The sequence below is a fragment of the Lissotriton vulgaris genome, chromosome 3_1 (assembly GCF_964263255.1).
Source record: "Lissotriton vulgaris chromosome 3_1, aLisVul1.2, whole genome shotgun sequence".
NCBI classification, from domain to species: Eukaryota; Metazoa; Chordata; class Amphibia; order Caudata; family Salamandridae; genus Lissotriton; species Lissotriton vulgaris.
Genome location: NC_141689.1, coordinates 1189486516 through 1189509628, shown reverse-complemented (window position 1 = coordinate 1189509628; position 23113 = coordinate 1189486516). Strand labels below are relative to the sequence as shown.

General features: G+C 44.0%; 1 protein-coding gene across 1 annotated transcript in view; it reads right to left on the bottom strand.

The window, feature by feature from the left end:
- Positions 1–544: 544 nt before the first annotated feature.
- Positions 545–23113, bottom strand: part of TBC1D2 (TBC1 domain family member 2) — a 516269-nt gene continuing 493700 nt past the window's right edge. Inside the window, exons 13-14 of the mRNA XM_086961651.1 lie at positions 19727–19848; positions 545–972 (exon numbers count right to left, since the gene is read on the bottom strand). Coding sequence (XP_086817777.1) covers positions 771–972; positions 19727–19848 — 324 coding nt within the window. The 3' untranslated portion in view covers positions 545–770. The remainder of the gene's footprint in view (positions 973–19726; positions 19849–23113) is intronic.

Sequence of the window (23113 nt, the reverse complement as noted above, 5' to 3'; positions counted from 1 at the left end):
CCAAGAGGCCTATTGAAATGAATGAGAATTGAATGCAAAAATTGCGAGTACCCAATAGGTACTCACAAATTGCGCACACAATTTCAGGGGTGCAAGTATTTTAGAAGGATACCCTGTTGCACCCCTGAAATGTGAATGTGTGCACATATGGCGCACATACATGCGCTAAGGGCATGTATGTGTGCCACATTGCACTTTGAAAGTGCTTTTTTTCAAGGAAATCACAAATTACCACCAACTTGAAGTTGGTGGTAATTTGCGATTCCTTAAGGCAATATCGCAATTTGCGATGCATACTAGCATAGCATTTAGGGAATCGCAAATTGCCATTCTCTAAATGCATGCGCAAAATAGGGAATCACAATTTTTGCGATTCCTTATTTTGCAAGTAGGTTTTTGCCTACCTACATAGCACACAGCTTCATTTAGAAATTGAATTTAGCTTGATACATCTGGCCCACAGGCTTTTGGAAAAATCAAAAACAACTAAAAAGCATGAAACAGCAATGACCAAGTAGGTCTGTAAAAAGAGGCGAAGAAGTTGTTCATGACCCTTTAATTAGTGCTCAGGAAGGAGTGAGCTGAAAATAGATCAGTGAAATGCCAAGGTGACACCTTTAGCTTTCTAATTTTACTCTTCTGTACATAAATTACTTTCTAGAAGTCTAAATGAAATATACATATAATATATAAGACTATATATATCTATAAAATGCTCTGAAATCTTTATAAAAATGTCTGTGATTTAATTTTAATATGCTGTGTTCCATTTATGTTTCTTCTTCATCTTCACTGACGCCTACATCCAGATGCATATTTGCATGTTCCACTTTTTCTTTCACATATTCCTCCTTGATCCTTTCCAGCTCACTCAACTCCGCCTTCAGTTTTTCCATATGGGCTGCTCGCCGATTTCTTAGCTGCTTCATTCTGAAGGGATTCATTTCATTAAATGCTATGTTCGTCAACTTCCTAGGAAGAAAACAAATGTCTATGAGAGAGGCTAATAAGTTAGCTCTGTGAGCTTAGTTTTATATAAAATAGAAGGTATTCGAGAGTATATTAATTGTAGGTTACAGAGGTACATCTTTCGTTGCATCCACTACAGAAACAAGCATTGGCAAGGCCAACACATTGCCCCGTTGAGACTTATTTGCTTTGCCAATGGCTTTTATCAATGCTGCACATCATCCCCAATGCTGTACAGTGTGGTTAAATTTGACAAGTTGAATTTCTAACTAAAAATAAAATGAACCATGCAAAGTGATTTGTTTTAAGCGAGCAGGGGGTTGGAACAGAAGTACAATGGGGGGCTGAAGCAACACTGGAAAGAGCAGGCGAATGCTGAAGCAACACGAAGGGGAAGCCAAAGCAACACAACAACTTAAAGAAAAATGGGGGAGGGCATGGGTGAGAGGAAGCAGCATGAAGGTGCATGAGGCAATGGGTTGAAGCACACAGACGAGAGCAACAGGGAGGGGTGGTGAGAAGTACTCCAACGACAGAGATCAACATATAGTGCAGGGAGAGAAGTACACAAGTGTGGCAGTTCAAAACACAATCACTCTCACCGACTGCTTAACATTAAAAAAACTATAGTGCCTGAAAAACAAGCAGAGATGCCAGTCAATCAAATTGATAGTAAATCCACGAGAGGGACAACCACAAGACTGACAAGCTTGGATACAAATATGAAGCAGGCAAACTAGAGTGACAGGAAAGCCAACCAATTGAAAGCAAAGGGTGAGCTCTAAGACCTTCTATGTTCTTTGTAAACTACAATGTACCTTGTAACAGACAGCGCATGGGCCGGCTAGTAAGCGCTCCTAAATGTGGCCTTTCCGAGATCTTTAATACTTTAATTACACCAGGATGTATTTAAGGGGGAAGACACCTTCGGGCATTCGTGCGCTTTATAAGTGGACAAATCAAATCAAATCAAATCAAATCAAATCTTCAACAGAAGACCTCCTACTTTACTCCTGGGGCAGCATTTCACAGAAAAAGAGTAACTGCTACTCATGCTTTATGTGTATAAAACTTTCATTGAAGTCTGCAAAATACTAATAGCCTGGTTGCTTACCGGTGAACTTCAATATTCCTGGTTTCATCTTCGTCCTGTTTCTCACTCAAAAGTGTAGCGACCTCCCAGCAGTCATCTCCTAGCTATTTTAATTTACCAAGTTTGCCTCTTTGTCGCTTAGCTTATTTCCATTGCTTCTAGCAGTATCCCATAAAATTCCTTATATACCAAGCTACAAACTCTGATCAGGCAGGTTTTTACCTCGAAATCGAGGGAGAAACATAATGTAGGAGCTGGACTACCATTGGAGTAAAGAAGATCATATTCCTGTAATCAGATAGCACCTCCTCAGGTCATGTTCTTACCCCATCCTTACTCGGAGATTATGTTTCCAAGCAGCACAACTGTTACTAGGACACACAATACCAAATCGTACAAATCACGATTTCAGTGCTCTCAAAACCAGCCTCCAGAGAAACGCAAACAAGAGAGACAGAAGACATAATGTTTGTGCTAATTTCAAACCTATCTTCCATCTCTCTAACATACAGTATGTAATGGAAGATAACACATTCCAAAAGTCCATCACAGCTCTGCAGTGAATGTCTTGTACCTGGGCCCCTGGGCCAGCCATCTCCACTATAAACTGTTCATTAATGGAAGGACATTGCAAACTTGTTGAAGGATAAAGTGTGGAAACCCACCCATGTGCTCTTGGAAGACTAAGGTCGAAGGCCGTTTCTAGCTAATTCAAAATGAATGACATGAAATTTGCAGTGGAGACAAACCACTGTCTTTGGAAGGTAAATGCCAAAGCCCTTTGAGGGGCTAGGATAATCAATGTGGAACTTGGGAGTGGGGGAAGATGCAGGAATGGTGCTAAAAGAGGGGGGGATGAGGATTTCATGTTCACTACACATATCATGTACTGCAAGTTGTTAAAAGTCACAAACCGCCATATTCATGAAAATCGGCATTTGCGATTCTGAAATAGCGAAAAATAGCGAATCGCTATTCAGAAATCGCAAATCCGAATTCATGAATAATTGCGATTAAAAAAAGCGATTCGCACGCGATCGCAAAATCCGATAGCGATCCGATCGAAATTGCGATTAATCGCAGATTAATCGCTATTTCCGCCTACCCGCGCCTGGACTGCGATCTCGCAAATAGCGATATCGCTATTTGCGATATCGCTATTTGCGAGATCGCAAACTCGCAAGATCGGGAAAACGGGAAGTCGCATTTCGAGCCCAGTGATGACATCACAACCAGGAAGCTGCCGGTTCCCACCACCATTTTGCACATTGAGGCACAGAGAGAGGGAGCACATTGGAGAGCTGCAGCACATCTTGGCAAGTAAACAGATCCAGAGATCTACAACCCATACCATGGCTGAGGAAGCTGCACCTGGGACCAGCAGCTCGTCTGGGAGAAAGAGAAAGCTCAAATTTTCTGAGCAGGAGCTGGAACACCTAATCGAGGGGGTTGTGGCCAACCACGACCAACTGTTTGGCGCTAATTCACGGAGGGTCCCAGAAATGGAGAAGCGGCGCATATGGCAGGGGATTGCCTCAGCAGTGAACTCGGTGGGAGTGGCGGCCAGGTCCCTGGAAGAACTCAAAAAGCGGTGGTACGACCTCCGAGGCCGTGCCAAGGAGAAGGTGGCGGCGCGCCTTGGGGAGTCCTCGGGCACAGGAGGAGGAGGACCAACGGTACCACCAAACACCGCCATGGAGGACCAGGTTGAGAACACCCTGGAGAGGGAGGCCTGTGTGGGTTTCACTACACTGGACTCATCCTGCCCCACACAAGACACCCAAGGTAAGTGGCATGCGACTGCGACCCTGCCCCCTATGGATGTCCATGACCAAATAGTCTCCCCCAATGTCCCATAGGCATGCCATAGTTGCACATCAAGGAATGTCCTGAAGCATTGTGGGAGATGTAGTCTGGCCACAATGTTGTAGTACCACAATGCAGCCAGTCAGGTCCCAATGCACACGAAGCCACTGCCATTCAGGGAATGTCACCCAGCATGCATGTAGCAACTGCACGTCTGCCAGATGCATGCAACTAATGGTCCACCACTTACCCCCACAGGTGGCGATACCAGTGACAGTGACAGGCTGGAGATTGATGAGGGCGTCCCGGACGTGGAGGTGACAACACCTACCCAGGCACCAGCCCCTGCCGCAGCATCTGCACCACCAGCAACTACCACCAGCAGCGTCCTCCCTGCAACTGGTGCAGCGCCCACATCCGCTGGCATGGCAGCCCCCATTGTGCCTCCTGCCACCGCTGCTCCTCCCAGAGCCGCAGCCAGGGCAGTCACTCCTGTGGCCCCTGCATCAACTGCTACTGCCACACCAGCAGGCACACCCCCTGCGACTAGCTCACCTGCAACACCGGCGGCCTTACCCCCAGCAGCTGTCGCCTCAACATCCGGGGCTGCGCCACTGTCCACTCAGCGGCCAGCCTCACAATCAGGCCAGCAGGGCAGGCGTGGCAGGTCACGCCAGCGCTCCACAGCAGCTACCAGGTGGGCCAATGCTGATGGACAGGCGCGGCTCAGCATCGAGAGACGGATGCTGCGCATACACCAGCGCCAGGCTCAGCAGCAGGGAGCTATTCAGCTCCAACTACACAATATTGGCCGCAACGTGGCATCTGTCGCTGGCCACATTGAAGGCATGAGGGGCGACCTGGCCGGTGTGGGAGAAGGAATGGCCCGCATTGCTGCAGCCGTGGAGGCCAACACCCGTGCCATGTTGAGAGTGCGCAGTGGGCAACGCCGGCACCACCGCCAACTGTTGACCCAGCTTGGCACTTACAGCAGGGCGAGCTATGTGTCGGCAAATGCGACATCTCTTTTGGGGCGGCGCAGTCTGACCCAGCAGCACGCTATCATCCAGTGCAGTGAGGACATGACGAGGGTGCTGGAGACCCTCACCACGGCCGTCGTGGCTCTTCACCCTCCACCTATTCCATCTGTTGTGGGGGGTGATGATGCGAGTGAGGGGGCGTCCAGCCAGAGCTCACAATCTGCCTCACAGGCCCCACTACCCACCCGCAGCACCAGGACCCCCCCATTGCCTGAAGCCCCGGAGGAGGAAGCCCCTCAGAGGCGCTATGGAGGAACACGCACTAGGCACACCTAGAGAACTGTACTTCACCAATGGCACAGGCTGAGGTCAAGCCTGCCATGCACAGCAGTATGGCGTAATACTGTTTGTTGGACTACTTTGGACAGTACCTTATATTTCATTTTGTGAATGGAACACGTACTTTTATTTTGCTCTTTGGACAGAACCTTATATTTCATTTTGTGAATTTAACAAATACATTTATTTTCCTACACACATTAGCGTTGTGTCATCATTACATTTTGCATGCATTGTTGATTTGTGGGGTGATGGAAGTGGTTGTACTAGAAACTGTTCACTGTGATGTGGTTGCGACGTCTGTGCCCTTCTGCTGGGTTCTCCCCTTGTGCATGGCGCGCATGTGCAGGTGGCCGGTTGTCCCCCTCAGATTCACTGCCAGAGATGTCAACAGGTATCCGGCGCTTGGTTGCAATGTTATGTAGTATTGCGCAGACAGCCACTATGCGGCAGCACTTTTCAGGACTGTAATACATGGCCCCACCTGTCTTGTGCAGTATGCGGAACCTGCTCTTGAGCAGGCCAAATGTCCTTTCTATGCAATTCCTTGTCCGTATGTGTGCAATATTGTAGCGCCGTTGCTGGGGTGTAGCAGGGTTGAGGTATGGGGTCAGGAGGTATTCACGGAGGGCGTAGCCACTGTCACCTGAATGAGAGGAGCAGATGGTGATTGCCTGTGCTGCGCTGTTACATCTTTGCAATGTGACATGTCAATCAAAGTGTACTTACCAAGTAGGTGTCCTTCCCCAAACTCTCCCCTGACCAGTCGTGTGTGGAGTCCGCTGTGCCGGAAAATGAAGGAGTCATGGGTACTCCCTGGGTACCGTGCGACGATGTCAGTGATGTATGTCTTGGCATTGCAGACCATCTGGATGTTGAGGGAGTGGTAGCACTTTCTATTGCGGAACATATACTCCATGCCAGCTGGTGGGCAGATGGCGACGTGGGTACAGTCTATACATCCGAGCACATGGGGAAAATGGGCTACATTGTAGAATTGTAGCTTTGTCATGTCCAATTCCTGTTGGCTGGCGGGGAATTTGATGTGACGGTGTAGCTGGGTGAGCATGGCGTCAACAAAAGTGTGGAGGCAGCGTGACATGGTGGGCTGGGATATTCCCCCAGCAGCCGCTACTACCCCCTGGAAACTTCCGGAGGCCAGGAGGTGCAGGCTACACAATACCTGCACATGTGTAGGCACAGCATTGGTACGGCTTGTTGGGTGCTGCATCAGGGGGTCAAGGTCCTGTATTAGCTGCATTATCATTTCCCCATTCAGCCTGTATTTAGCATATATCTGCTCCCTGGTTTGGCCCAGCAAGGTGACCCGCTGGCGGAATATCCTGTCCTGGATCCTGCGTCTCCTCCGTGCTAATCGCTGTAGCCTGCGACGCCTCACCACCATGTACATTCCTGGCATTGTGGGACTCCTAATGCTGCTGCTGCTGATGGTCCTTATGTGTAATTGGTCAGGCCAGTACCTGTTGGTGATAGGACAACGGTTTTTTGAAAGTTTTTTTTCCATGGCTTTCATGGTTACCACCTGCTTTGAGTTGTCCTTATTTTGCGCGGTGCAAAATGCGAATTTTGGGTTTTTCGCTAATTGTGATTTTTCTTGAATACCGATAGCGATTATTTTGCGATTTCGCTATTATTATCGCAGAATCCGTGGTGTGTCGCTATTTCGGAATCGCTAATGCTCAGCGGCTGGGATTCTGCGAATATATTAGCGATTTCGCAAATATGTGTTTGCGAATTCGCTATTTTGTTGTTGAATGCCGATAACGGAAATTGCGCCCGCATTTGCGATTTCGCAGCGATTGCGGGCGCAATTTCACTTCATGAATCAGGCTGCAAATCATTGGGAATCTAACCAACAATAAAATCTTATTTCAAGATCAGTTCATAAAAGTATTTAGTTCACTTAGTTAAAGGCACCAGTCGCTACTGTCCTGGAGTCCTACATTTAACATTGATCACACTTTGAGCAACCTTTAACAGCTGAGGTGTGTATGGGATTTTCTGTAATTCACTTGGAGTTGCAGCTACGTTGCTGGGTTGGTGAGAAAGTTCGCAAAGCTCTCCCTGAAACCTGTTGGAGTTGAGAATTGAAAGACTATAGTCAAATGACAGCCCTCAGTAGCGTAATTTCATTGGCTCATTCAGATCAAGGGCTATGTATGCACAGGGATCTGCCCCTGACCGTATAAAATATTGGTGAGAAGGAATATTTTATTAATACTGAGGTATGTGAGTTGGAGGTTTTCAAAGCTCAGATTTCGATAAAATGGCACTGCGAATGAGCCAATGTCAACAGAATCACCTTCCGTCCACAACCGGAACATGGCTGCACTACAGTGAGTGTCAATAGCCAAGAGGGGTGGGAGTTTACCAACAAAAAAGACTCAGTCCTCTTGCATTGCTCTGTCAGTGCGATGGGGATTACTTCATAGCCTGTTTTTCTTCTGAAATGTACTCCTGCTCTATGAACCTTTTCACTCCAATGAATGTCTCAGTAACAGTAAAGACAAGAGGGGAGAAAACACAGTCCAAGCAAGTTTAATCTCCAAGGTTATTCAAGTAGGCCATACGGCTAGGGCTAAATTTAGTGTGGTGTCGCATGAAAAACAGTATCAATTCTATGACCTATAAAGAGCTCAGTTCAGTTCTTTTTGTTCTAGGTGGTTCTCAAAGGAGAGAGAAGCTTGGCTGGGAACTGCTCTTCAGAGGGAATCCCATAATCATTAATCCTATGAGCGACTGAGCTGGATTCAGCGCTTGCTGATAGAATAAAACCGGATCTTTCCATCTTTTGAGTCAGTCAATCATAAAACTTTATTCGACTTAAAATGTCTTCTAAGCAAACAGCACAATACAACATTTCATATGCAATACAACAAATACATCAATAAAAGAGCATTTATTTTTTCAGTAAAAACAAACCCCCTGCCCAACTACCAACAAGCAACAATTAGTCGTAACACTTTCTAATGGAAAATGCCCATCTTTTGAGTCAACTTCTAAGACCACTTTAAGATTATACCTTTGTTCATTGTGTGTCCACCAATCTCATTAATCTTTTGGTTGTGTATGATCAGATGGTAAATTCCCAGCAACTTATTCAAGTTTAACCCTAAAAAAACATAAGTGCCACTAAAGGTTGTCAACTAACATTATGGGATGTATCCTTCAGGTTTGCCACTTGATGAAATAAGCAGTAAGGAACTTGAGCTACTTACTGGATGGCAATCTAATATTAGTTGACCAGGTCAATGCTGTTGCCAGCAGCCTTTTCTATCACCTTAACCGCCGGTGACATATAACATTTCTGTCTGCTGAACAGAATATTATGGAAGCTAATGTTTTAAATTGCCTTGCTCTGGGGTAGCAGAATGCTACAGCCTAGTTATCTATCGGGCTCACAAGCTTCAATCACGTATCTAGGGGATTTAATTTTTTTGGTAAAAAAGTTTTATTTAGTTACATCTTTCTTGTTTGAGGGATGCATGACAGTATCACTGATGCCTTTACAATTTAGCCTTTATCACACCATGCAGATGCCTTTATTATGCATTGTAAGTATATTTAAGGATGTATGGTAAGTAAAACATATATATATATACTCCAGCCTCACTGATGCTCTGCGCAGTCAGCGTGAGTGCTGAGAAACATCAAATGTCCACAGGTCCCACGTTGTAGTGGAAGGAAATACGCACTTCGCTTTTCAGTGACTTGCTCGCCAAAACGGGTTGGGTTCTCCGTGCCCCTGTATCTTGGAATGCCACAACATTTCTTATTTAATAAACTTGTAAGGCAAATACCTCTGGAGGGTGCATTTCCTTCCACTGCACCATGGGACCTGTGGACCGTTGATATATAAATATATTCACTGAAAACAAATGTTAAAGGAATGTTATAGTTCGGTGAAAATGTCAGTTAAAACATACTGCTGTATTGAGCTTAGATGGTTATTCATTATCTATGTGTTCATGGCATGAAGGCAGTCACTGATATGTTAATTGTAGAGGTCTTCCATGCTATCCATTTTTTAAATGATTTGGATGTCATCTGCATAGTTGTGACATGGGAAGTTGTATAATTTAATCAGATTTGGTAAGGAGGGTTTGGTAGATGTTGAATAATAGAGGGAATATGATGGATCCCTCAGGACTGAATGCCAACGCTACCAATGTTGATACCAGTTTAGGCTTTGCAAAGATTTGTACAATTGCGGCACAAGCCTTAGCTAAGCCATTAGTATTGGGTGTAAATTTTTAAATACTATTTGATCTGTATTATTTATGTTATACCCTTTCAAGATGGTCATCAAGTGGCATCTAGATTAACATGATGACCATCTTGGAATTCTCGTGTTTGTCTTTTTTAACAAAGGAGAAGCATTTGAAGGTGGAACTCGCATTGATTCTTTAAAAAACAAGACAGCCTTATTAAAATTACATAACTATAATAAGAAATACCAAGCAAATAGATTTAAAAGTTGGCCCGATAGTATTGGGTCTGCCAATACTTGCACTGTAGTTGTGCAATCAATAGCAAATCCAATACCAGAGGTGGTGGTGGTATGTGAGCATTTTTTGAGGAAATGACGGAGGTATGGAAAAGTAATAGTGTGCAGCTGGGAAAGAAACATTAGTATGGACGAGAGAAAGAGAGCCAAGATGTTTGGAAAGAGAGAGGACAGGGCCCGAAATAAGCCAAGGCAGAGAGAAAAAGGCTAGGCCAACGCACTAACATCAAGTACCAAAAGACAAATGTATTTAAAACATGCAAAAGTAAATAGAGGTTCCTGGCACATCCAATCAAAACCATAGTCAACCAAAAAACTACTGGGGAAGAATAAACCTACAAATAAGGAGGAAAGCCATTGAGTGAGGAGCACGTAATTGGAATGAAATGGGAATCCAATCAATCATGAGCAAGTGGCATATTCCCAGCCCACTCAAGTGCAAGTTCAAGTTTTGGTTACAATGCTTTCTACAACAAACAGTGAAAGCTGACTGTAGCAAGGCTGCAAAAAACACACAATAAAAAATCTTAATGTCATAAAAATAAATATTGCAATCAGCATGTTTTCATTCTGAGAAAGTAGATTAAAAAGCTAGAGGCTGAGCTTATATTATCTGAACCTACAAAGTTCCTTGCTAAAATCTCCGTAAATTACTGTACAGAAGAGACACCCTGTAGATGAACAATTCTAACACAAAAATAATGTATAGTACTGTTGGAATTGGCCTTTTTTGCAGGGTCATCCCTGAACTTTTTGCTTTCCACCTAGTCTTTTTCTGACCTGGTGTTGGTGGTTTTAGGACTCTGGGCACTGTAGCACTGCTGTCCAGTGTAAAGTTTGTGTGCTCTCAGTGATAAACAAGGTAAGATTGGTCTACACCTGTTTGGCATATTTATTTTACCTGTCAGTCCCTTGTAAAGTGATATCTCAGATACCCAGGCCCAGCGCTGAGTGTGCCACCGACCAAAGTAGCCTTTCAAACCTGTCTCAGGCCTCTAACATTGCAGGGCCTGTGCGTGCAGTTTACTGGCACTGTGACGTGGCACCTAAAGTGGTTGCCATGTCTGTGATCCCCCCTTTATTGCATGTCAGTCACCCCTAAAGTAGGCCCTAACTAGCCCTATGGGCAGGGTGCATTATAGGTAAAAGGTAGGACATGTACCTTAAATGTGTGACATGTCCTGGTAGTGACAAACAACCATTTTGGTTTCTCACTGCTGTGACGCTGCCCTCTCATAGGAATGCATTGGGGATTTCCTGATAAGAGTTTCAGTGGTAATTCCTGATATGAGAGGAACAGCGTGGTCAAGTTTGATATGTTTGGAATAGTGATAATAAATGCTGCGTAATGGTGTGCGCGGATTTATGATCACTATTTTAAAAATGCCACTTTTAGAAGCAGCAGCGTCAGAGATCTGGCTATGTACAATTGATTTTACTGCCCTGTACACATCCATTCCGCATTCAGAGGGAATTGAGGCGGGAGAGTGGGCTCTCTTGCGACAAGAAGATGTACAAGCCAACAAGATATTCCTACTGGAGCTACTGCAATTTACCCTCTTTCACAGTTATTTCCAATGGAAACAGAAATATTATCTTCAGACTAACGGGACCTCAATGGGTTTTTATGGAGCACCCAGCTACGCCAATATCTTCATAATGCAGTTTGAACTTCAGCACATCTTATTTGATGCCAGGTTGTCCGAACACCTTATCCTGTATAGAAGATACATAGACGACATACTGATAGTATGGCAAGGTGCCCAAAACAACCTCTTGGAGAACTTAACACGACTTAACACCAGACACCCACGAATACAGTTCACTTACAATATGGACCGCTGTCATATTACTTTCTTGGATATTAACACTGAAGTGGCTGGAACAGTCATCAAGACTTCCATGTTTAAGAAACCTACTGATCGCAATAACTCACTGCTTTACACCCGTTTCCACCCACCATCACTCAAACGTCATCTTCCCCAGTCTCAGTTTCTTCGTGTCAAACGTATTCCTTCTGACATGACTAAATTGGAACCCTCTATGCATGAAACAAAAAAGAAATTTTCGGCTTGTGGATACCCAGTTGAGAATGTTGAGGAGGTTGAAAAACGCACACAGAAACTAAATAGAGAATCTCTGCTGATGAAACGGAATAAAAAAAAACATCCAGCAGAGAAGTGTTTGTATCCACGTATTCCACCTCATCCATGGCAATAAAGCAAGTTATTTTAAAGCGTTTGGAACTACTACATTCCGAACCGGATTTTTGAGGTATTTTTTCAGAACCCACAATTTTTGCATACAGGAGATCACACAATATGAGAGAACTCTTATCGAAGCAGGAATCTGATGAAAAAGGGACACATGAGGGCATGCACAAATGTTACAACTGCTCCCATTGTAATAATGTTCTAGTTCTGGACTGTATATCTCACCCATGGTCTGGAAAAAGCATTAAGTTACATTTCACTGGAGATTGTAATAGCACCTTTGTCATTTACATAATTCGATGCCCTTGCAGGATGTATTATGTAGGAAAGACCAAGAGGTCTTTACGTACACGAATCACGGAACATAAGAGTCGAATTAGAACCAAGACTACTACCTCTCCTCTTGCAGTCCTCTGGCATGAATACCACCACATGGTAGCTAAACTACGCTTTTCGATTCTAGAAGTAGTAAGGGTTCAAGCAGACAGGGACATGTCTACATTTTTGTCTCAGCGTGAAATGTATTGGATACACTTTTTGGATACCCTTATGCCTAAAGTTTGGAATGACAACCTCGAATTTTCCTGTTTCTCATAACGCTGTTTCTGGTCACAGTTTTTTTCAACATGCCACCTCTCTTGCCTATTACCATTTCCACATTTTGGGTGAACAAACACACTGCTGTCTTTAGCTCGTTACTTATTACTTATTCACTATTTTTTTGTTTGTAATTTCATTCAGTATATGTTTTTTGTACTGGGGCTTCTATAAGGCCATGGAAGCCCTGCATATTGTATTTATTTGTATTTGACTACATTTGTTTCATCTTCAAATGATATGGATGGTTTTCATTCAATTATGAGAGAGATGATACATTTTTTTGACACTATATGTTCTTGTTTGTTATCTCTTATCTTCTATTCTTGGCCATCCAGGATTCTTTGAGTTAGCACACCTACGACTCTGGTTGGTCGGGTATGCATCTGCTATTATATTGCCATCTGCTATTATATGGCGATTTTCTATCACCCCTTCCCATCACTTATTGACATGTCTTTATTTTTGCACCTGTGGACTTAGATCGATATTCTTCATGTCTGCATGATTACTTTTCGTTTTTGCATGTTACATTTAAACTCATTGCTCACATTGGTATTGGGAGCATAACTTTCGTTCTTTCTCCTTTTATTTCCATTCTGGTTCTCTGATATTATTTTGCGGACTACACTGCTCCTTTAATTAGAAGCATATGGCCTTGTGCTGGCATTAAATCCTTGACCAGCACACATACGTGTGCACGCAAGCTCCGCTCAAGGCGTTGTTACTCTTGGGACGGCTGTAGAATCTCCGTCTCCTCTCTAAATGGTTTAACTGCTGATGTCACTACCGGACTTTAGATTTTAGTGAGTCTTGGCACTTCAGTGCTTTATGTTTTTGAATTCACGCCTTTGACGTACTTGATAAGTAATTTGATTTTTTTGTTGATCCAGACGTGTGGTAGTGTTTGACATTACCGGCTGGCCCGACGGCAGGTTCGGCCCACCTTGTGCAAATAACGCTTGTAACGTCTTGGTTTGGCGTCTCTTACCACTGTTTTCGCTGATGAGTTACATTTTTTAACACAAGTAGTGTTGCATTTGGATTTGAGTTGGTCACTCACACTTTCCTCACTTTATTTACAGCACTATCCTTTGAGTTAGTGTTCGTTTTACATGACGCTGTTTGATGCAGGCTTCAAGTAATGAATTCTTCACATATTTACCACTGGGGGCACAAGTGGGTGGCGTTTTATTTTGCATTGGCAACTGCATATTACTTTTTGAGCATGCATTTTCATTCAGGCACTTTAGCAGCATTGGCACGAATGGTCGTTTTTTTAATTAATTTGCACCATCTACTTAGTAGTGAAATTTGTTGTGCACTCAAGCACCTGACAATGGGCACACACACTGTTGATTTGAACGTCTATCACTTTCCTCCTTTTGTTTGTTACTCTTCCTCTCTTACTTTTGAGGTTTTACATTAAGTAATATTTTCTTTGGGGTTAGAGCTATTTAGTGTGTTTGGCGCATTCATTATGTTGACTCATCATGTTGACTTCCTCTCTGTACCTCTTGGATACGTATTTGATTTTGTTAACTGATTGTGATAAACTTTCGGAAAATGATCTCATTTAGTTACTTTGTTTGTAGACTCCCTGAAGAAGGGCCACATTCATGCAGGAAATGCATTGGGATTTAAGTGTCACTCGTGGGATTCAGATGTTTGCTGGTCCGCGCATTTGAAAGAAATATCCCTCGGGACCTTCACAAGCCTCTCTTCAATTAAAAGACTCTTTTGATTTACTACTGTTGTTTCTACAGAGTACTCCTTCAATGGACTTTTTGTATTTGTGAATGTGTTAATTTTGATCATCTGATTTGTGACAATTGATTACTTGTATGCCACACTGTTGAGTACTCACTTGAGTGCTTTTTGGTAGTGCAGAGTCTACGACTCTTGTCCTAGTTTTTTCATTTCTTTTAGAAGTTGGCATTTCTGTGTGCTATGTGTCTTTGCCTGCCTGATGTGTATTGCATGTCTGGCTCTGGAGTGACAGGGGATGGTGAGGTGTGTGGCCCCAGAGGGGCAGGGTGAGCCAGCGCTAGGCTGAATAGGCAGAACTACATTTTGAGTAGTTGGAGGAGTAGTCCCGACCCTGAATGGGGCTGTGCCTGCCTGGGTCAATGCTGGCTCCACCCCCTGTGGTGTGCCTGAGAACCGAGCCCCACCTGATAAAGGGGAGTAGAAGCACTGTAAGGAAAGTGTTTCAGTACCCCCCAGAACCAAATGAGACTGGTTCCCCAAGCCCTGTGCCAGGGCAGAACAAAGCCATCTCTAGTATAAATATGGGGGCTGTGACCCCATGTCTGTGTGCAGTTTAGTGGTGTTGGCCTGTACCCGCTTGCCCCACGAGGAACTACCATGAGGGACAGCCCCTCTGCAGGAGGGCCCTGTGAGCTGGCCTGCCTAGGCCCAGCTTTGCCCCTCAAAAACTCTAGGATTCTAGCACCTCATGAGCGCTGCATCTTTTTCCGGCTGCTCCAGGATGATAGGGGCGTTGGTACCTTGCAGCGCTGGGCTGCAAAAGTGTCCAGAGGGAATTCAGGCATGGAGATTACCCTGCACTGCATAGGAGTAAAGCGGGAGCCTACCCCGCACTGTGGTGCTTCCAGGAGTAAAGCAGGAGCTTACCCCGCATTGTGGTGCTTCCAGGAGTAAAGCGGGAGCCTACCCTGCTTTGAGGTGCTTCCAGGAGTAAAGCAGGAGCCTACCCCGCATTTTTGGGGCTTCCAGGACCCGGGTTGCCGGTCTTGCTTGTTCCTCAGCGCTGCAGGTTCATAGGGTTGGTAGATCGTGTTCCTGGTAGTGGACCTCTATCTTGAACACACGGGAACTGATACGTTGCCGTATGTAACCGACCACCAGCCTGCGATAAGAGACTTTCTGAAACACCATTACGGTATTTCGGACCTCCGTGGAGGACCTAACAAGCCCCACTTTCGTACCTCTGAATAAAGTTGATGACCAAGATCTCACACACGAGCTCTTGATACCCGAACTCATGGGTCCTTGACGTGGACCTTCTACATAACACACCTGATCTTGAGCGAAGCCGGGTCGGAATTATCACCGGCTTAGCGACCTTAATCTACACCTTTCCTTTCCTAAAGCCCTGAGGAGTCGCGGAAATTACATTCCAATTGCGATGAAACACGTGTCGGCTGGCGTGCAAGAACTATTAAACGAAGAGTTCATCTATCTAAAGGAACTGTGTTTTTCTTGGCAGCTGTGTTGCTAATATGTTTTGACTTAACAGGATACAATCCCATGTTTGATTCTCATTGCAGTGTGCATAGGGCATGTCCTTTATGGCTTGGGCGCAAGCCCAAGCCAACCAGAAATCCCATTTCTAACAAGTACCAACAAAGCTGGCAAATATCTTAAAGCTAAGAAAATTAAAACATCTATCTCTGCTCAGATATAGGAGAATGAAGTGTTTGTTATTAGTGTGAAGGATCCTGTGTCTTACAGATATTACTGACAAATACTTCTAGAGTTTTAAGTTGGCTAAGATTACCTTTTCAATTTATAACTGCCCCTCTGTACAGAAAAAGGTATTTAAGCAGTACACACCACCAAAAAACTACAAATCTCCTGGCCCAGATGGTCTGATGACAGTGCCAATACTTAACTTGGGCGGTGATGTACGAAACAGCAGGCAGCAAATAATGGCTGCAGATTGTGCAGCAACTTTTTGCGTCCTGCTTTTCATTTTGTGACTAGAGTATATACTAACGGGCTGGGAAACCATTAGAGGTGACATGTGGTGGTTCCCTCACTGCCAGACACAATTCCCAATGGGGGGGTCTGTGCAATAGGGACAACATCCCTTTCTGAATCGGTTCACACTTCCCCTGAGATATGAATAACTTTTCAATTGTTTGTACATGCAAAAGCATCACAAACCATTATATATGACACTGCAAAAAGTAGGTGGGGACGCCCCTTTCATGGCCACCCCTTATTGCAATTCAGAACGAGTTGCAAAACCCCTTTTGCGATCTGGAAAGGATTTCCTAATAACAAAGGAGGACACTGTAAAACAGCATCTTTCCTTTCTGTAATTTTGCAAAATGCAGGGTTTGCAACTGTAAAATTGGTTTGTACCTCAGACCCAGAGACAAGACAAAGTAACGTCTAAACTTTCTTGTAAAGATGAGCATCAGAATCTATACAAAAACTTAGGCTCCAGAAAAAATGTGTTCCAACATAATATTAGTCATTTAGCTCAATGAGGTTCTTAAGAAGTGGGCAATGCCAATAACATTAGGTGGGTCTGGTGGCACAGAGGACTAATGCATCCACTGTAGGGGCCTATGTTCGACCTCATGGTCACAGGTTCTAATGCCGGCGGGTCCACTCAGCCTTTCATCCATCTGAGGTTGATAAAATGAGTACCTTTGAGTTGGGTAACAATATACATCTGTTATTCAGCACCTTGAGACCTTCGGGTGATAAGTGTGCTTAACAAATGTACATGTTATGTTAAATGAGAATTAGGGCCGGTCCTTAGAGCAGGGTAGCTGTTTTCTGCCTGGAAGTGGATACAAGGTATCTTTTTGAAATTCTGTTTCTGATAAAGTAGCCTCTTAACTGATAAGTCCCCAATGCTCAGCCTTGTCACCCCTTCTTTTAAACGTCTATATGCTTTCTTTGGTCCAGGTGACTGGGGACCATGGTTTTCACTGGTGATTATACTTCAATGATAGAGATATAGTTTTATCAATCAATCAGTATTTTTAGACCGCACACGCTCACCCCTAAGGGCACCTGGGTGCTGAGGTGCAGTGTCTCCGTTGAAAATCCCAGTCTTGAGCTTCTTCTTGACTCCGCCAGGGTGGGATCTGTACGGATGAGAAGGGGTAGGGTGTTCCAGGTCTTGGCAGCAATGTAGGAGAAGGAGCTGCCCTCTCTGTGTCTATGGTGGATGGAGGGTGTGTGCTAATGCGACGGAGCACAGGTGTCTTGCGGGCACGTGGATGTTTATCAATAGTTGATGTAGGAAGGTACTTGGTTGTGTAGTGCTTTGTAGGCGTGCATGAGGAGCTTGAACTGACATCTTCTCTGGATGGGGAGCCAGCTGAGTTCTCTGAGTTGGGGGATGATGTAGGACCATTTGTGGAGGTCCAGCATGAGTCTAGCTGATGTGTTCCTGTATGGTCTGGAGTCTTTTGAGGAATTGTTGGAGATTCCAGCATAGAGAACGTTGTCGTACTCTAGTTGGCTGGTGACGAGGGCCAGCGTGACGGTCTTTCTGGTGATGATGGGGATCCATCTGAAGATTTTGTGGAGCATGTGGAGGGTATGGAGGCATGAAGAGACGGCTGCCTAGACTTGTCGTCTCATTGGTAATTGCCTGTCGAGGATGATGCTGAGGATGGATGGGTGGTCTTTCGGTGTGGGTGTTGGTCTGAGATCTGCTGGCCACCAGTTGTGGTCCCATATGGAGGTGTTATTCCCAAAGATCAGTACTTCTGTTTTGTCGGAGATGAGCTTGAGGCAACTGTCCACTTGTTTATGTCTATCATGGTGCTCAGGAAGTTGGTTTTGGCATTGGTAGGGTCCTAGATGAGTGAAAGGATGAGTTTACTATTGTCGGTGTAGTAGATTATGTTGAGGCTGTGGGATCTGACAATGTCTGCAAGGGGGGTCATGTAGATGTTGAATAGGGTGGGGCTGAGGGATGATCCTCGGGGTATGCTGCAGGTGATATCCTTGGATGCAGATGAGAAGGGAGACATTTGGATGCTCTGTGTGTGTCCTGAGAGGAAAAAAGTGATCCATTTGCGGACATTACACTGTACGCAGGCGGTGTGGAGATGAGGGTGTGGTAGGAGATGGTGAAAAATGCAGCGGAGAGATTGAGGTGTATCAGAGCCACAGTTTCTCTGCAGAAGAGGAGAGATCTGATGCGTCTCTGGGGCCGATCAGCGTAGTCTTGCTGCTGTGGTTGGCAGGGAATCCAGATTGTGAGGCGTCAAGTAGTTGGTTAAGTTCCAAGACTTCGGTGAGCTTCTGATTGGTGGTTTACTCCAGTACTTTGGCTGGGGAGGTGAGAAGGGAGATTGTCGGCTGTTTTTGAGGTCGCTGGGGTTGGCCGAGGGCTTTTTCAGGAGGGGTCTGACCTCCACGTGCTCCCATCAATCTGGAAAGTTTGCTGTGGGAATGGAGGTGTTGAGGATGCTGGTGAGCTCCATGCTGATAGGGTTGGCTCTAAGGTTGAAGAGTTGGTGGGCACCCCAGAGTGGATAGACAACATGATGGTTGTGGTGGTCAGTACAGTGAGTGGAGACCAGGTGAATAGTTTTATGCTGGTGATTGCTGGTGGCTTGAGGCTGTCGAGGCTGGAGTTGGTGGGTTGGGGAGTGGAAAGTTGCTGTAGATCATGACTATCTTGCTGTGGAAGTAGTCCGAGAGGGAGTTGCAGAGTTCTTGGGAGGGGTGGATAGTGTTCTCTGTGGCTGGAGGGCTGGCAAATTCCTTGACAATCTTGAATAGTTCTTTTGTCTGGTTGGCTGCGGTGTCGATGCAGTTGGCGATGGCTGCTCTCTTTGCCTCTTTGATGCACCAGTGGTAGTAGCTAAGGGGTGCTTTAAGGGCAGCTCTGTTGAAAGGGTCCTTTTAAAAAAAAAATATTTTATAACGTTTTATGGAGAAGCCAGTTCTTCTCGAGTCAGTAGCAGGTGCACTTGGTTGTTCTGAGCTCTGGGTGTACCAGCTGGCTTGTTTCAAGGCTGTGAGAAGTGGTAGATTGTCTGGGTAAGCTAGTCAGTATAAAAAAAATCACATCATGCACAGCTCTAGGTCGTATTTTGGGTCTTCAATAAAACACATATTTTTCATTTTAGTATGTTGTTATCCGACGTTTTTAATCTATGTATTGCCATTTGTTCCAGCACCCTTTCCGATTTCCTGCTACATTTTCTGGATGAATACATGGTGATACGTTGCCTACATTTTTTTATCATAGAAATAAACTTGTTTACCCGAGCATGTCTCCAAAAATAATGTAACAAATACATTTACACACTGCTTTGTTCTAGAGATTCTAAGCACTACAGTATGATTGTTTATTCACCACACACGGATTAAAAAGTTTAGCAAAAATAACAGTGCAATAGTAAATATAAAAAGTTAAAAACAGATAGCAGCTACAGAACCTTTAGGAGTATCAGCAAATGACCTTTGACCTCACCTGCCGTCACATATAGTTTGGGTGAACGATGCCAGATATTGGTATATCTCCGTGGACTCGTGTTTTTTCAAAATCTCCTCCTCATTATACTTGAAGATTGCCAGGGCGTAACGAAATATCACCTGTAAAAATTCAAACACTCAGTACCAAAGCATTGCATTACACACAGAATAGACTCTCTGGCAACAGAACATCACCTTTAAGACCTCATTCTTAATGGCACTCAAGATATACTAGCTTCTCTTGCACTGTTATAGAAGACTGAGGCAAGATGGAGCCTTTTTAATTCATTGTCTTGCCCGTGTTAAAAGGGGCCTTACTGACATAGGTTTCTCTAATTTATTTTATTCACCCGATAAAATTGATAATTTACCTAAATCTATGGTGAAAACTTTATTTTGGCAATTTAAAAATCATGATAGATTTGATAAAAACCAATGATTAAGGATAGTGCAGTGCTATCTGGACTTAAAGTTGGAGGCAGGGAAGGAACATTTATTTAACTTGGGTTACTAATAACGAACACAGATTTTATCTAACCCGTTTTAGATTTAGCATCCTGCATTTTATTGTAAATTTCCCCACCAGGGCACTTGGTTTCGATCCCTGCCCCCCTGTCCTTGTGATACCATTTCTAAGCAATCAACGGCACATTTTATGTTCTTTTGCACATTTTAGGACTACCCTAGACACATATATTTATTACACTTTTTACGCACCCTTTCTTTTAAATCTTACAAAGATTGTTTACATCACTCCAACTTTTAGCTAAAGAGCCGTCAATATTATTATTTGGATTTTTTAGTATGGTTATATAATTGTTTAGATTTTATCTCTTTTTATTTGTTGTGTATTATCTTTTATGGCTTTTTTGCCAAATAATAAAACTTGACTGGCTGAGTGGCCTCTCACTTCTGATGCGGCTAGTTAAAAAAAGCACTTACTGGCCCCATTGGAGTTGTGAGATCTACGGAAACACTAGGGATCTCTTAATTTTTTAGCCAAAATCTTTGGGTGAAAGTCTGGCTCAAAACAAGGAATTACCAGGGGACTAAGGGGCATATTATCAAGAACGGCGTTAAAAATGATCTCCGGTTTAGCGGCAGAAAACTGCAGCTAAAGCGGCGATAATGGGATTGATAATATGCCCTTGAGAATTCCAATAGAAGTCAATGTTCTGGTGTAAACATGGGCTTCTATTGGAATTCTCAAGGGCATATTATCAAGCCCATTATCGCCGCTTTAGCAAAACCGTCGATAATTTTAACGCCGTCCTTGATAATATGCCCCTCAGTTCCTTGGTAATTCTTCATTTCTTATCTGACCTTCATGGTCACGTTGTAATGGGCACATTTCTCACCTCAACCTAGAGTTACTGTTAACCCCAATATCAATAATGTCTGGGTGGGCAAATCGAGCCCATTTACCATCCGACTCTTAACGAGAGCCACAGTGGTGAGTGGAAGAGCCATGAAGCACTTGAAGATGGAACGTGTAGTGTTATTATAAATACTCCAGCTAGTGAAAACATTCACAAAAAACAAGATCATGCCTTTCACCAGTAACTGCCTTAATTAACATGCCACAATAAGATGTTTTTGAGTGTTTGTTTTAAAATAATTTAGCTTCAACATATTTCTGCCTTTCCATAGATTTACAGTAACTTGGTTTTACCATTTCAAACAAGTGGTTGTAAAGCATTAGAGTACCAAAACACCATGTCTGGCTCCATATATAACTAAATTCCCAAAAAGGCAAAAAAACCAACATAACAATATCTCCACAAGAAATTAAAAATCTGTGGGAGAAAGTTCAAAATGTACGGTTAATTCCCACTTCCCAACTGCCGTAAAAGTGTTAGCGCATTAAAAAATTGGCACTTGATTTATTGTGAGAATGTACCTAAACAGGTAAGTAGATTACTCTCAGTGAAAAAAAGTCTTTCTCAGCAACCATCACGAATCAACTTCAATGGTAAACATTTAAGGGACAGTTCAATTTTAGTGCCCAGTGGTAGATCACACACCATAAAATCCCTGGCCGCAAAGAAATTTGTTTTTGTACTGAGAAGAATTTTTGATCGACAGTGGTTCCTGAAATGTGGTGTGGATTCCTTCCAACAGACCGTAAGATGAACACAGGCTTTATACCAGTGGTCTGTAATAAGAGCTAATTACGTTCAATAAAAATCATCCAGAGCTTCTATTATTGGAGTCAGAGTGATCACATCAGGCAAAATGACATTAACGGCTACCATATGCAAGATAATCAGCAATGAGCACCTCAGTGCATTAAGCAGGCTTGCAAGCAGTAGTGGAAAAAATACATTGTCATCTTAGAATGCCTCTACATTGGTAATAGTTAAGTGCCATACCTACAATGCCTTGGCACTAAAGTAACAATATTTGTAATAAATCTCCTCAATGCCACTTGTTTTTTCACTGAAGTATCAGCTTCAAATATGTTTTGGAAATTTTGTCATTTTCTCCAAACGTACTGATGAGGTCTGAAAATACACCCATTTTCGTCTCAAATAAAACTGTCCATTGTGGTATACCAATATTAATTACGCGGGATTGAGTACCCCGCCGAACTGATGGTCTTCCACCCGCCGCATTTAGATGTATATGTGATACGCCGTAGAACGTTGTGGCAGCGGTCTTAAATGCTGGCAAACCGCCCGCTGTCACAGTCTTGATTTGGAAGTTCCTGTTGGGCTAGCGGTGTCCTGTCGGTGGAGTACTGACGGAGAGCGACTGTGGTGGGGGGAAGAAAGCTGAGTAACATTTGTTTATGTACATAAAACATATGCTGTGTATGTGTACATATATGTATGTAGATTATGTGTAGTGAGCATATTTTGTACATTCTTCCTTGCACCCCATCAACCTACACACGACATGCAATGTATACCTGCACACACCACAAACACCTACTTTCGGGTCCATCTAATGGGGTGCTGGTATGTCGCAGTTAAGGTGCAGCAGGTAAGGGAGGGCCTAGGTGAAGGAGTTGATGACAAAATCGCAGTCTGAATCCCACAAAAAGGTGTGTTTTTCACTCCTTTTCATCCCATTCTGCCAACTCAAAGTAGGAGGGAATCAGGCCGGAATTCCCTTCGAAACAGCCCCCATCCACATCTGGAGGGTGGGAATCCTGGTTGGAATTCTGCCGCTGCCTGCTGCAGCCTATCCCGCCTCAGAGGCGGGGGCAAAGTCCTGGCGGAGTCGGAGTGGCGGAGGATGGGAAGGCTGCTAAAAAAGCCCACTCTGTTGCGGTCCCACCAACATCTGAATCAGGCCCAAAGCTTTTAAATTAGTAAGCTGGGCTGTACATAAGAGAGCTTCTGAAAGATAACTGGATCACATGATTGCTACTTAAATGTAG